General features: G+C 32.1%; 1 protein-coding gene across 1 annotated transcript in view; it reads right to left on the bottom strand.

Moving 5' to 3' along the window:
* Nucleotides 1-6,606: 6,606 nt before the first annotated feature.
* Nucleotides 6,607-14,919, bottom strand: part of LOC139488713 (uncharacterized) — a 44,521-nt gene continuing 36,208 nt past the window's right edge. The window contains exons 7-9 of the mRNA XM_071274533.1: nt 10,330-10,458; nt 8,657-8,729; nt 6,607-6,824 (exon numbers count right to left, since the gene is read on the bottom strand). Of these exons, the coding sequence (XP_071130634.1) occupies nt 6,662-6,824; nt 8,657-8,729; nt 10,330-10,458 (365 nt within the window). The 3' untranslated portion in view covers nt 6,607-6,661. The remainder of the gene's footprint in view (nt 6,825-8,656; nt 8,730-10,329; nt 10,459-14,919) is intronic.

Here is a 14,919-nt window from a genome sequence, read left to right as displayed (position 1 = left end):
GAAACAATTGCATACAAAGGACAAATGAAAGCGTATAACTATAGAGAGCTCACTTACGAGACTGTTAATTATGCATTATACTATACGACCTCTACGAATACGAGAAACTAATTTGTACCAGCGTTTTAATGTTGTTACTATACTAGATATAAAAATATTAATTTTCGCGAACTTTTTGGTAAACTTTGGCTTATTAATGTTAAGGTTCTCGAGATGTGCTTCTCTAGACATGTTTGACGGTCAGTTTAATCCCAGTTATCTCAATATTATCCCCAATGACAGAAATATCAACCCGACCTATTCGTGTCAAAAGTGAAAATCTCGGCTTAAAAACATGAAATCGTGAGGTCCTGAATTTAAAAAATATCAAATCCTGACATCCTGAAATTCGAAAAAAAGTTATCCCTGACCCCGAAAGTGTCAATCCTGAAATCCCGAACTTAAAAACACCCGATCCCAAAGTCCCGAAAAAGGTCCTGCCCCCTCTCATTTAACTTGCGTCTAAAAAGATGACTCAACTTTAAAATTTCCCTCTAATTTGCTCCCCTTGAACTCTATTTAGCCCCTTCCCCATCATTTTCCTCTACATTTGTTTGATAGTCATATATACTCTAGTCCATTTATAGTAACAGCTGTTTTGTGATTTTGATTCGGTTTCCATGTATTTGTGTCTTATATGAAGGAGGTTTTAGGTCATGTTTTCCTAAACGTCTTATTGTCTGCCATGACTGGACATCACCCAGGTTCCTGTAAAATTTTGACTTCACAATACAAACTGATGCCACAATGGAAATGGGATTGTTGTATGACATCAATTATAGTTAAAGAGGGACAGATTATCTGGTCAGCCGACAATAGTAAGTGATATAAGGTGACTTGAATCTAATGGTCATTTGCTTAAATCAGTTCCAATAATGCATTGGACATACACAAAATGTAAGGTTTTTCTGTTGGTCAAGTGACAATTTTTATACGACAGCAAAACACTTTTTTGCGTCGTATAATGGTATGATGTTGTCGTCGTCTCTTCGTCCGAAGACGCATTTAGTTTCCAGACAATGACTTTAGTTTTAGTGAATGGATTTTTATAAATTCAAAACCACTAAAGGAAGGTTGGGATTGATTTTGGGGGCTGGGTCGTAATAGTTTAGGAATAACGGGTCAAAAAGGGCCTGAATAAGCATTTTTCTTAGTTTTCGCACAATTTCTTAAGTATAAGTGAATAGAAATCAATGAAATTTAAACACCACAATAGGAAGGTTAGGATTGATTTTGGAGTTTTGGTCCGAACAGTTAAGGAATTAAGGGCCCTAAAACTAATAGGGCCCAAATAAGCATTTTTCTTGGTTTTCGCACAATAACTTTACTATATAAGTGAATAGAAATCAATGACATTTAAACAAGGTTAATAACCTCAATAGGAAGGTTGAGATTGATTTTGGGAGTGGTCCCAACAGTTTAGGAAATAAGAGGCCAAAAGGGTTCAAAATTAAACTGTTTTTGATTTTATCAAAAACTGAATTATTGGAGTTCCTTGAAATGCTGAATCTATCCGTGTATTTAGAATCTTGATATATTTTTTTTTTAAATTGGTCTATGTCATTAAAGGGTTAAAAACTGAAGTTTATTAGATTTCTTCAAAATTTGAATTCTTGGGGTTCCCCAACTGTTCTGGGTTCGACCTCTGCGGTCGTATAAAGCTGCACCCTGCGCAGCATCTGTTTTATGTACATTGTACAACAATCAAACATCAACCCACACCAAACTGAATATAATTGTATACAGTCTCCAACAGAAGACAAAAAAAGAAAGATATAGCGAATTTGGGAGAACTTATATATTTACATGTACATGCATTTGAAATATTTAAGATATATTGTTTCAATTTTTTTAGTTTTAGGTTCCACCTAGCTACCATTTTAGAAAACTGGGATTTTAATGCTAGTCTATTAGAGGGATATTTGATTTTCATTGGTTGTACATGTAGATATGGTATCTTATTTTATCATGAAGTCAGTTGGGGAACGAAGTTGTCAGTAAAGACCGAATGTCAGTTTTAGTCTTAATATGTATTCTAAAATTTTAGTCTTGCATGTATATATTTATGTGTACATATATCACTGATTCAGTGGCAATGGTAAATAGACACTGACAAGTCTTAGATAACATTTTATAGTTTTGAATGTGTGTTCATCAGTTGACTAAAATTAGGTGGAGGTTTGTTCTTATTTCCAACAGAGGGGCACTCAACCTATATCAATATGTGCATGAAAAAAATTGATAGTTGCTTGATACTGAATTATTATACCACAATAAAGGTTTAACCTGTGCATATATACTTAAAATACGATAAAAAAATCATGTCTTTCAGGACTTCTGATCCAACCATGTAGTATGGCATGTTATTGAGATATGGTTTTGGTCGATGGATGTTCATGAAGGACCTGTAGTTCAAAGTATATCACTGGATTTAGCTCTTTGTCTAAGTGTATTATTAAAGTATTTTGCTTTGAGCTCAGTTCATGGTTATGCAATTCATTCTTTGTGAAATAAAGATTTGACAGACAACTCTCATGTACAAGGATTTGTCAAAGAAGCATCACCTCTATGTACAATGTAAGTAATAGGGACTTAAAAGCATTATGTTTCGATTTGAACCAAACATTATATGTCCATTGACCAAATTTTTAAAAAGACCAAATTTACCCGACAATGCTTCTCCCACTACTAGCAATATGATGCGAGGTTGTTTTAATACATCTGTACTGCCTACTGATGACTCGGTTCTGAGTGTAAATGGTCCTTCAATTATGTTTAAAAAAAATTATAAGGCCTATTTGGCCTTATCGATTTCTAAAACTATATTTCATTGTACATGTTCAACATTTTTCATTCATTTGTTTATTTCTTAATTTGTGTAAATTAACATTGTTGCAGTAAATGTTAATTACTACACTTTCATACCACAACAAATACTGTATTGGTACATGTATCACTTATATTTGTATCCATATAACAAACAAAAAATGAAAAGAGAATAATTTTGCATAACCTTTTTAATACTAATACTTTTTAGATATTTAGACATATTAAGACTAATTAAGTATCTGTTGATAATATCCACTTGACATGCTTGAAATTCTATCAGATTTCTCTTGGAGCAGTTATGAGTCTTTGAAGCATGCTCACAAAGGTTCTTTTGGTGAAATCATTGTCATATTGGTCAAAAATTTTCTTTGCTTCGACCAGATTTGGAGGAGATATTATCAAAGAATTGATAAAAATCAGCACAAAGGGTTACTTCCTAGGTCATCTAGCCCCAAGCATCATGTCAGGCATTGTCATTACTAAAAACCAATAAATGTATTCTAATCTGAGGAACATTTTAACAAATATTTTTACTAATGATACTGATGATCCAGCACAAAATAATATAAATAGAACCATACAAATAGTAAGCAAATACATATACAAAAATGTGGTATGATTGCCAATGAGACAATTCTCCACAAGAGACCAAAATGACACAGAAATTAACAACTGCAGGTCACCATATGGCCATCAACAATGAGCAAAGCCAATACCCTATTATTAGCTATAAAAGGCCCCGAAATGACAATGGAAAACAATTCAAACGAGAAAACTAACGGCCTTATTTATGTACAAAAAATAAACGAAAATCGAATCTGTAACACACAAACAAACGACAACCACTGCATTACAGGCTTCTTATATCATGTTATCAAATCTATATATCATCTCCCATTTAGAAAAAAAAACACATGAAAAAATGAACCTATTATGTGTTGCTCTCCTAGCTTCAAAATGTATATAAAATCAAAGATGTGGAACATATTCTATCATAATCATTTGGTAACTAATGTAATTACTGTCTTTTCCATGCCCGTCTTGAACATAAAAACTAAATATTAAATAAACAATACTACTAATGCTCTGGTTGGTTGTCATCGTGCAACACAGTTAATAACACCATATAGGAAAACATAAAACTCCCTTTTGTCATAAGATACTGTCAAACATCCAAACATACTATCCACACTCATCTGTGTCCACACTTGTTGCATATAACAACATAATATACCCCCGAACTATCGAGATATCATCCGTCATCAATCATCAGGCTTACAGTCATAATTAATAAATTGTCCTGTTCTAAAAAATTATAGATCTTATAAAGCCAACATATTAAAGAACATGGTCATTCTTTGTCTTTTAATGCCACAGTTTATTGAAAATTTTGCAGTTTTATTGTTGACTTTTTATTTATTGAAATTGAAGAATGAGGAATCGGCCGAGTAAAAGAGTAAAAGAGACAATTGTCTCTACAATTCCCTCCAACTTAAAGTGTTTCCTACCAGTCAGGCAAATTACAGTCGTTGTCCATTCGTTTGATGTGTTTGAGCATTTGATTTTGCCATTTGATTTTATTATACTTCATGTCAAAATGCCAGATTTTGATTGGCTAATACGAGGGTGTCAATTTACTGTGTTACCCTTCATGGAGACGCTTGATCAAGTGTGCGCTTTATTAAACACGACTCTATCCTATGACAAATACTCTATCACCCTTCACAGAGACGCTTGATCAAGTTTGCGCTTTATTAAATACGACTCTATCCTATGGCAAATACTCTATTACCCTTCACGGAGACCTTTGATCAAGTGTGCGCTTTATTAAATACGGATGGTTATGTACAAGATGTCATGGTTTATTACTTTGAATTTTAAATTTAATCGACAGTAATAACAGAACATTCAGTATAATAAATTAAATAACACATATCTGAGAGGGGGATAGAGCAGATTGTTACCCCTCGAAAAGACATTGTCAACCTCGGCTTCGCCTCAGTTGACAATGTTTTCTCGGGGTAACAATCTGCTCTATCACCCTCTCAGCTATGTGTTATTTATATAATGGACCTTCCGTTTTAAATTTTCCTTTGAGTTCAGTATTTTTGTGATTTTTTTTTACAAAGCAGAATGTATGCATACATGTATGCAAAGGTAAACAAAGCTACATACAATAATACCAGTACCGAAAACAATATATTGCTCGTTAATATGATGACGTACATAAAGAAAGACAGGAGGGACCTGTTTCATATTTGTTATATTACTAGTATAGGAAATGGTGGATTAACCCTGGTTTTATAGCTCGCATCTAAAGCCCTCACTTGAATAACAGTCGTATAATATCCCATTATATTGACAACAATGTGTGAACAGCAGTCTACATGCTGTTCAAATCTTTATCACAATAAAAAAAAATGTGTCAACAAAGAAAAACAAAATAGCATGTAGACAAAGCACATATTAATTGATAAAAAATGAAAAGACAAGAATACACAAAATGACGACAGTACAACAGATCAAAGGCTGGATACATAAGTATCGTGCCACGCCTAAAGAATATTACAAAAAATGGAATACTAAACATTAAACTTGACAGTAAACAATTAACAAAGACAGGCAAAGGAACACAATAACATGTAGTTAAGTCGATAAAAAAAAATGGCACTACCTAGAACAGATATGTAAATCGATATATTTGAATTATCACATTCGTAAGAACGTATGTAGTCAGATATCACGAATTCTAATCATCCGATATCGCAAAAAGTATGCACTTACAAAATATATATTCCCGATTCCCAAATATACTGTAAGAGGTTCTTAAATAGGAATTTATTTCAGTAAACTTCAATGCAATCTTCTCAAAAAGTTAAAACATATGATTTAAGGAATGAATAAAATTGACAAATAGGATACCTTGTTGAATGCATAACTATAGCAACACAAACATTGGATTTTTTTAACTATGCTGTTGAAGTACAATTGGAAAGACACATAAGTTAACCCTAAAAAAACATCCTGTCAAAATTTGAAGATTCTGAAACTCTATATTTTGATAAATTGTATACTTTTGATATATATTTTAGAATCCCCTACATACATGCGTATATAGATTTTTGTTTTACGAACTGTAAGAGGAATTAACTGAACGAGCCATGCATTCCGTATGTACACTGTCACTTAAATGACCATGTTTAGCCTTCTAATATTTCTGTAGAATTCTAAGAAAACAAAATCCTGCTTATATGCTTTGATTTTAGGTATGAACAAATATTTGCTCAGCATATTATAGACGTCCAAGCTTGAAAACTGTAGCAAGCTTGAAAACACAGTGTACCTCTCTTGTCTTATATTATAGAGAAACGCATTGTTCAACAACCTGTAAATTTTAAGTAAAGTAGGTCAAAATCTTTATAAAATCAAACATTTTGTATCTAACTTACATACTACCTGAACAAAAGTGCTACCTTTTCAACTTAAGGAGAAGTTTAGCTGAATAATTAGGTAACCCAAATGCTTAATAATGCAAAAATAAATGGCTTGAGTCAAAAACCTGTCATCTTTATGAGTAACTAAATTCTAATTTGCATGCACACACTCTGGGTTATCCTTTTCATGATTCTAACGTCATATTCTATATCTAACTTAACAATTATAAGTAAATTTGTCAAACAAGATTTACTTTTGTATTTATATGTGTGACGGAAGAAAAGAAACACAGACGGACGGACAGACAGAGAGGGTTCTTCTTTTAATAAGTTTATGCATAAATTTGGTTAACAACTATTTACATGTAACTCAAATCATTTATGACACTATAATGAACTCCAAAGGTTTCACTGCCGTCAAGGTCATCAACAGTTGAATCTGGTTGCTCTGTTGTTCTTTGATTCGGTGCAAGTTCCGTAGCATGGTCGTAGCATCTAACTCGGGATTTTAGATATGCCTTCCTAAAGAATTGAAATAACTGTAAATATATTAATTAGGAGGTACCGTTGCTCCACCATTGGCTATTTGCACAACTGTTAATTAATCAGTATTTTCGACCTTTACGAAGTTATTGAGTTCCCCCTGTTTCGTCGATTTTGTATTGATGAACAAAAACCAGTGTTCTGTGTTGAAGACTGGTCTAGTGATTGTCATTTTTTTGTCTGCATTTGTTTAACGATTTAACGAACTGTATATATTGATGTAGGCTTTTATATACACATGTACTACGTGGTTTTTTAATACTTCTTTAGCGTATTAAACAGGTATGATGTACATAACCATGACCATTTTAAATGTTTTTCAAAGAAATACATATTGACATCCAAGCAATACCATGTATGATTTTCATTTTGTTTGATAATAATTAGATATATGTATAAATGGTTTATCAGTAGAAGCGGACGGACGACACAAAGATCAGAAAACTAGAGCACTAATAGTAAAAGGACTCAAATACTGATCTAAATTGTAAGATTACTTTCAGATTCTTATTAAAAGCTAGTGTCAACCAATATTATTAATTCGTATATTTTAACAAATTTGATTCGTTTAGGGATAGTCACATGTTAAACTATATTTTCGAAGGTAGAGAGAAAACGGCGGATAGCAAAAAGCATATTGACCGGCAAAAAGCATATTGCACGGTTATTTTTAGAATATCTAAAAACCGATATACTTTGTGACGTCATGTAATGAATTTCAGGATATTGTTTAACGTTTTGAAACAAATGATATCTGTGATCGATTATTTGACGAAAAAAAATCTTCAAATACATAAGATGTCAACAAAAAAGTAAATGAAATAACAACTAATATGTTGTTATTGTCATGGAGACAATGTAATATCTATAAAGTTCCAACAAACCTAAATGACGATTTTGATACAAACATGGTCGGAAATTAATAATATAACAAATATAGCCTTTGTATGAGGTCAATACAGGATATATCGACCCAAAGAAGTATATCGACCTCGGACTTCGTCCTCAGTCAATATACTTCTTTCAGGTCAATATATCCTTGTATCGACCTCATACAAAGGCTATATTTGTATAATAACAACTTATTAAGACCCATTGGTGGCCTTCAGTTGTTGTCTGGTCTATGGTCGGGTTGTTGTCGCTTTGATACATTCTCCATTTCCTTTCTCAATTTTATTATTGATAAATCATGTTCCAACAAACTAAAAGTGTATGGCATATAAATCTATAAGTAGCTCAGTTAAAACATTTCTTGGAGAAATATATGCACGTGCGGTTTGCGTATGATATTCGAAGAATGTTATTACTTCTATAATGCGTTTTCATATCTACTTTTGACAAAATCCCCGTATGTGAAACCAAACGATGTAAAACACAAATCAAAACATAATTGATGGAGTGTCAGATGCACCTAATCTACATTGTATTGTCATAAAAAATTTGGAGACAACCCATCAAAGAACTATTTTCCAAGTGCCAAATAGTGTTACGTCCCCGTTAAAAAATGATGACTGTTCATTGAGTTATTATATACATATATTTTTGTATATATTTTGACCTCAAATACAATTCAACAAACATAACAAAACTAAACTAAACTAAAATAAACGTTCGATAACTCGATGTCGCTGATTATGTGAAAAAGCTCCTTCTGCATTATATTTATTAATGTTTGTAACTATCATATTCTATGTGTTGTTTTTTATACGATTAGTATAATCAATCAAACGAGTAAATTGACTTGCAGTATTGTATTAGCTATGTACATTATGTAGCAAATATATATTTTTGCGCAAGAAATTTAAACTTACCATAAAACTGCAATCAAAACGAGCAGAAGTCCCCCAAGAAGTAAGATATTTATTATATGAATTTCAGTTAAATCTGAAAAGGAATAATTGCTCGATTAGGTTCATGGCGTAATAATAGGCCCCGATATGACAATGTAAAACAATTCAAACGAGAAAACTAACGGGCTTATTTATATAAAAAAAAATGAACGAAAAACAACTATACATGTAGGTCACCGTACGGCTATACCGCATAGTCAGCTATAAAAGACCCCGATATGACACTGTAAAACAATAGACCACTTTCGAGTTCATCCGTCACCGGAAAAAAACTCGTCATTTATACGCGCTTTTATGATGGCATTTACCAGATAGAGGGGGTCGCCTGTATCCCTGCACTATTTACGTTCATCAAGCGTCTTAGTGATCGTCATTGTGCAGGATAAACTAGAAATAATGGTTGTTCTGTAGGTACTTAATGACAATTCCCTAATGACAGCAATGCTGATTGTCAATTTTCAGAATTCAATTTGCCGAATAATTCGTACAATATAGAATTATAGTTTTCCAACCACTCGCTCAACATCGGAATGGAAGTGACGACGCCCCTAAACGCACAAATGACGTTCACTAAAACCAGAGTTTTTGACGGAAATGCATCGCACTCGAAAGTTGTCTATTATTTTGGTTATGTTTGTTTATTTATATGTATTTTTGAAGAACACTGCAAACGACATTCGTTTCCTGGAATTTTACCACGACAGGCAACATTCAAATGGGTTTTGAATTTTCTTAAATTACAGGTCCATGAGGCTTATTGTATCATTCAAACAAAATTCCAACTTCTAAAATGGCTATCTATAATACAAGTTATGTTTTTTTTTTTCCTCAGCTTCCTCAGCCTAATTTTCAACCTGAAGTTTACTTTTACAGAGTTCAGGTATGTCTTGAACTATACAAATAGTCATGTATCATATTTGTACATGCTAATTTTCAATCAATGTTTAAAGTTTTGTCCCAAAAAAGTGATTGTTTGAAAAACAAAATAACCCCTGTATGTCTCAATGTTTTAATGCAAACTCATGGACAAGTAATTTTGAACCTTGAGTATAACTTCGTAGAGCCAGGTATATCCTAAATTGTACATGTCTCACCTTTCTACATGCCAATTTCTAACCAATGTTAAAGTCTTTAAACAAAAAGCGACCTTTCTAAAGAAAACTGCTGCTAAAAATAACCCCGGGGTTTCTGAAAATCTTAAATAATTACAATAAAAGATGTGATATGATTGCCAATGCGACAACTCTACACAAGAGAACAAATAATTATAGGTCATCGTTCGGCATTTGACAATGAGCAATTTGAGGACCCGAAATAGCACATATATTCTCAGTTTTTAATGCAAATTCATGAAAAGATAAATTTTAGCTCAAAATGGTGTAAGTATATTTCTCGTTCATCAAAATTTTCATTTCTGCAATTTGTTGATTTGTTTCACATGTTCAAGTAAATAATGATATCAATGTAAAATTAAAAATATGCAATTTGTCTTCTAAATGAGATAACAGGTAAGCAACATTTGGTTCATGAATATTCAGCATGTTCAGCTACAGGAATCAAATTATGATAAGAAATAAGCAGTTATGTCAGAATGCGTTCAGCATAGCAAATTTAGAAAAATCAAGTAATCTTACTTTGATGTTCAACAGCGCTATCTGTCTGTGTATAACTGATAGTCGATGATGATGTATTGTCAAAATCATTCTCATAGACTGTTACTGCATATGTATTTTCTTTTGTAGTGGATATTGCTTTAAATATATCTATATAATATTAAAAAACATCTATATCGATACAGTTAGATAATATAAATTATTATTAAAAGTCACGAAAATAATACAATTATCAAATTAATAGAAGAGTGGGGACAAACAGTCACAACAATACCTGTTTTTATTTCTTAAAAATTATGTTCCCATTAAAAAAAAACGCTGAAAAGAAGGTAACAAATTTCATCTTGCTAAGATTTTCATGGGAATTGTATGTGCGTTTGATTATCTCGGTAAAATATTGATAGGATTTGAACACAATCTCAGGTTATGATATTAGAATGAACAATATCATTGCAAATGTGAAATTTTTAGTTACCAGTGATGTAATACTAGTTCCTGCAGGATTAAAAAAACAACATTTGCAATATTTCAAGATTATAAAGCTGACAATAATATTCAATTTACGTTTAGACCAACCAATGTAAATTTAATTATTATTGGTGGTTCGATTCGTCGTTCATCTTAAGACCACGTTTCTCGAATAAAATACTCAACAATCGGGTTTATTTTTAATTTCACATGTAAATTCTGCTTGTACATATACATCAGAAAATAAAGTGAAAATAATTGGTAATAGTTTTGAATTTAGAGATACAAACTGTTGAAATAAACTACATTATAAGCCAACAACGTATACAGTATAATAGGGTTAATTAGGCAAATAGGTAGGAAGTTGTAAATTATAAAGATTTTCTAATCTATAAGTCCAAAGAAACTTAAACAAAAATGTCATATATACGATTCAACAATGAATACACAGTGATTTGTACAAAAGAAAAGAAAGTCCTTAGTAATATTAGTATTAGTTTTCAAGTCATTTTCTGTGAAAGTTTAATATTTAGCAACAAAACTATATATATGAAGCGACGTTATTGATGTATCCAATGAAGTCGCAACAACTTATAACTAAGCATGGAACAGTAACTGTAAAACACTGCTACGCCAAACCGTATAAAAAGCGTGAGTGTGTATAAAAAAATATTATTGCAATTTCATAGCGTATATTCCTTTGATAAGGAAACACACTGAATAATATCCAAGCATTTTCGATACTACTTCCCAAACATTGACGATATGCAAAATAAAAAGTACTGCAAACGAAACATTTGCGAAAGAAAGTTACTGTCAGCTTTAAGTAGTCAATTGCATGCATCCTTGATTTTGCTTCGATCGTTTATAAATTAAACAAGTGTCCGCACTTGTTTTGTAATACTCGTGATGTCTTGTTTTTTTAAAGAATCAAATATTAATAGTTAATGATCGTATTTGGCTTCATACCCACACATATGACAGAATAAGTAACACACATATTTAAATCAGTTATAATGTGGATCACATACAGAACTTTTCTATTCATTATAGATAGCATCATCGCCTACATCTTTACATCCTCGCCATTTTATTGGTATACTTTCATGGTAGTGTATGCAATGTAGTCTACATCCATGTGTTTAAACTGATTCTCACACATGCAAGTGTGTATAGTTGTATTTTTCATAGTTAACGTAAAGGCAACAGTAGTATTTTGCTGTTCAAAACTTCAACAGTCATAAATCAGGGGAAACACATCAACCATAAGATGAAAAAAACGAAACAACAGACCAGTGAAGTGCAACAAAAACCAAACAACAATGCAACAAACATAAAAACGAAAAGAGCCAGCGTTCTAGACATTTTGTGAAATAGAATCAGTACGTTTAGTCGCTTGCATGGATGTAAACTTGTAAAAATGTTTTGGAAGCAGACTTGATTGCACGTGATATATCGAATATATAGCCTCGGAAATTCGGAGGATAACAAGATGCAGAACGATGCTCTTGCTTTCATAAATAAAAAAATACGTACATTCATAAATAATAACAAATTTTCATGCAGAAATAAGATAATTAAGACAAATGTATATGTCTTCCTTATGGTATAACTGATAAAAAATTAAGGTTCATTTTCCTCCATCAGTAACTTTTTTCATTCAAATTGTAAAATCTTGACAATGGTACCAGGCTTATAGTTTAACACGCAAAACTCGGGTTTCGTCTATATATGACTCATCAGTGACGCTCAGATCAAAAGAGTGTCAAAGTCAAACAAGAGCAGAGTTGAAGAGCATTGATTACCCAATAGTACAATATGTTGTGCCAAATACGGCTCGGGTTATCTATGCTTGGGATGAGAAAATCCTTCGTATTTAGAATAATTCATACTTTTGCAAGTAGTTGATTTATAAGAATTACAATACAATTCATATTCATGTCAACACCGAAATGTTGACTACATAAGTATAAAACAAATGTTTCGTACAATTTTTTTAATTTATAACGAAAGACATTGTCATGATAATTGCAATTGATTAGGGGATTAATTATGATACCTTGCATTTTTTTTTTGGCTGACATAATTTATGAAAATTAGCCAAGTTAACTTCTTCACCATGGAATACGCTTTAGAATTTGCAATAATTAACAAAATGACAGATACATACTCACTGTAATAGTCGATATCAAATGGTGCAAGTTATGTAGACGTCAATGAGGACATCAATAACCTCGATAAATACTTTTCATCTGTTTTAAACATTGCTCTGAACTATTTTTTGCATCTTATTTTTTTCTTTTTCTTTGGACAAAAAAACAATGATCTTGATATAGTGAAAATACCTGTTGCTTGATTACAATTTTTCCAATTTTCGCATATCATAGTACTGTTAATTCAAACGTATTTGAAACCAAGAACAGTAAACCTAATTGTATTTAACCTCAGATGTACATGTATTTTTACTTTGCCCTAAACTAAGATTTTGATAAATCAATATCTAGTAAAATTTAACTAAACGGTATAACTTATATATTACCATCTGTATTTTCCGTTGCGCAGAGTGCGGCATAAGACTCAGAACAATATACCATCTTAATCAGGACTGTTTCTTTATGGCGAATAGCTACCAAACATCTTCTACTACCGTCATCTAGCATTATAGATTTAAAATATAGCGATTAACATAATTACATGGGTCAGCAGCTGGTTTCCTATGAATGAAGGATATGTGACGATTATTTCGGGGATACAGCAAACCGACGACACAACAATTTATCAATGACTTTAATTCCGGGTGGATTTCACAATTTTCAACGATTCCAAAAAGTATATTTGAACAGGATTACAATATAGACCAATATGTGACCTGTTTATACTTATATTTTATATAATTAAAAGTCAGTACCATTGGCAGTACACATACTTAATGTTTATACAAAGAAATTCAAATTGAGAAGGAAATAACATGTTGATGTATTGATCGTTTCAATGAAAATGTTGTAAGATATGCTACCACTACATAATTAATCCAGAGGCATTAAGCATTTAAGGCTCAACCACATTTTCTACATCAAGGGAAAAAAACAAAAAAGATAACCAAATAATACTCAAAGAGTCTCTATTGAAACAAAACTATATAAGGCTGTGCGAAATCATTGAACACTAATACTAGTATATGATAAAGTAGATTATAAGTTATCTACGTTCATATCCGTAGATATGAATATTTTAACACCCTAAAGTACCCCAGTACACCATGAGGCGTAGCCGAAGGGTGTACAGGGTACTGAAGGGTGTTAAAATATGGGTTTTGTAACGACGTGCGTTAACCAATCAAAATCCTAGATATATACTAAGCCGAGGATAAATAGTAATAGCATGCCGATCAAAATAAGATTTAATTCTGGCTGCCTGATTATAAAAGTAAATTACAGTAAATGACTTCATCCGACTTCAGTATTAATTGCATATTTCTAAAATATTGGAGCCATATTCCTTTTGGAAGGCTACTAGTTAGGTTTTGGCTGAATTGAATCAAAGTAGTAGCATGTGTAAAACATTCATGTGTAGAGTCATACCAAGTGCTGTTTGTTCCGTTATCTACAATATCAAAAAACATATTTCAGACAAAGAAAGTAAGTACAAGGATTTTTTGTTGAAGGTGTGTGTTACAAATCCCTATTTAACAAAATTGGACAACATACGGATTGAATTAGACGCAAGCCAGACATCAAAAAGACAACATCAAAATCAAAAGATCAAAAAAAATGTTCAACATAAAATCTTAAATCATAGACAGGTCTCATTTCTATATGTGCAACTGTAATTCGATACCATCTGTAACAGTGCTCATTGAACAAAAAAAATCTAATCAACGATTGCCGATGATCTCAGGTTATGATTTGACGAGTTTCCAGTTTTACATTTTATCAGCTACTGATGAATCAAAATGGGGTAGCAGGTGTTAATAAAATTGTGACGGAGGTACTCGAAGGGATTTTCGATTATAAAAAATGGAAATTGATTTGATATTCATTAAAGAAACAGATTTTGTAAATAGTTACTTGTGGATTATCGAGTTTATCCAATCTCATAAGTTGAATTATCAACTAAAAGACCTCGCCAAGGTTGGGGCTCAAA

This window comes from Mytilus edulis, chromosome 9 (genome assembly GCF_963676685.1).
Source record: "Mytilus edulis chromosome 9, xbMytEdul2.2, whole genome shotgun sequence".
Classification (NCBI taxonomy): domain Eukaryota; kingdom Metazoa; phylum Mollusca; class Bivalvia; order Mytilida; family Mytilidae; genus Mytilus; species Mytilus edulis.
Note: the sequence above shows the minus strand (reverse complement) of the source record. Positions and strands in the feature narration are given on the sequence as shown.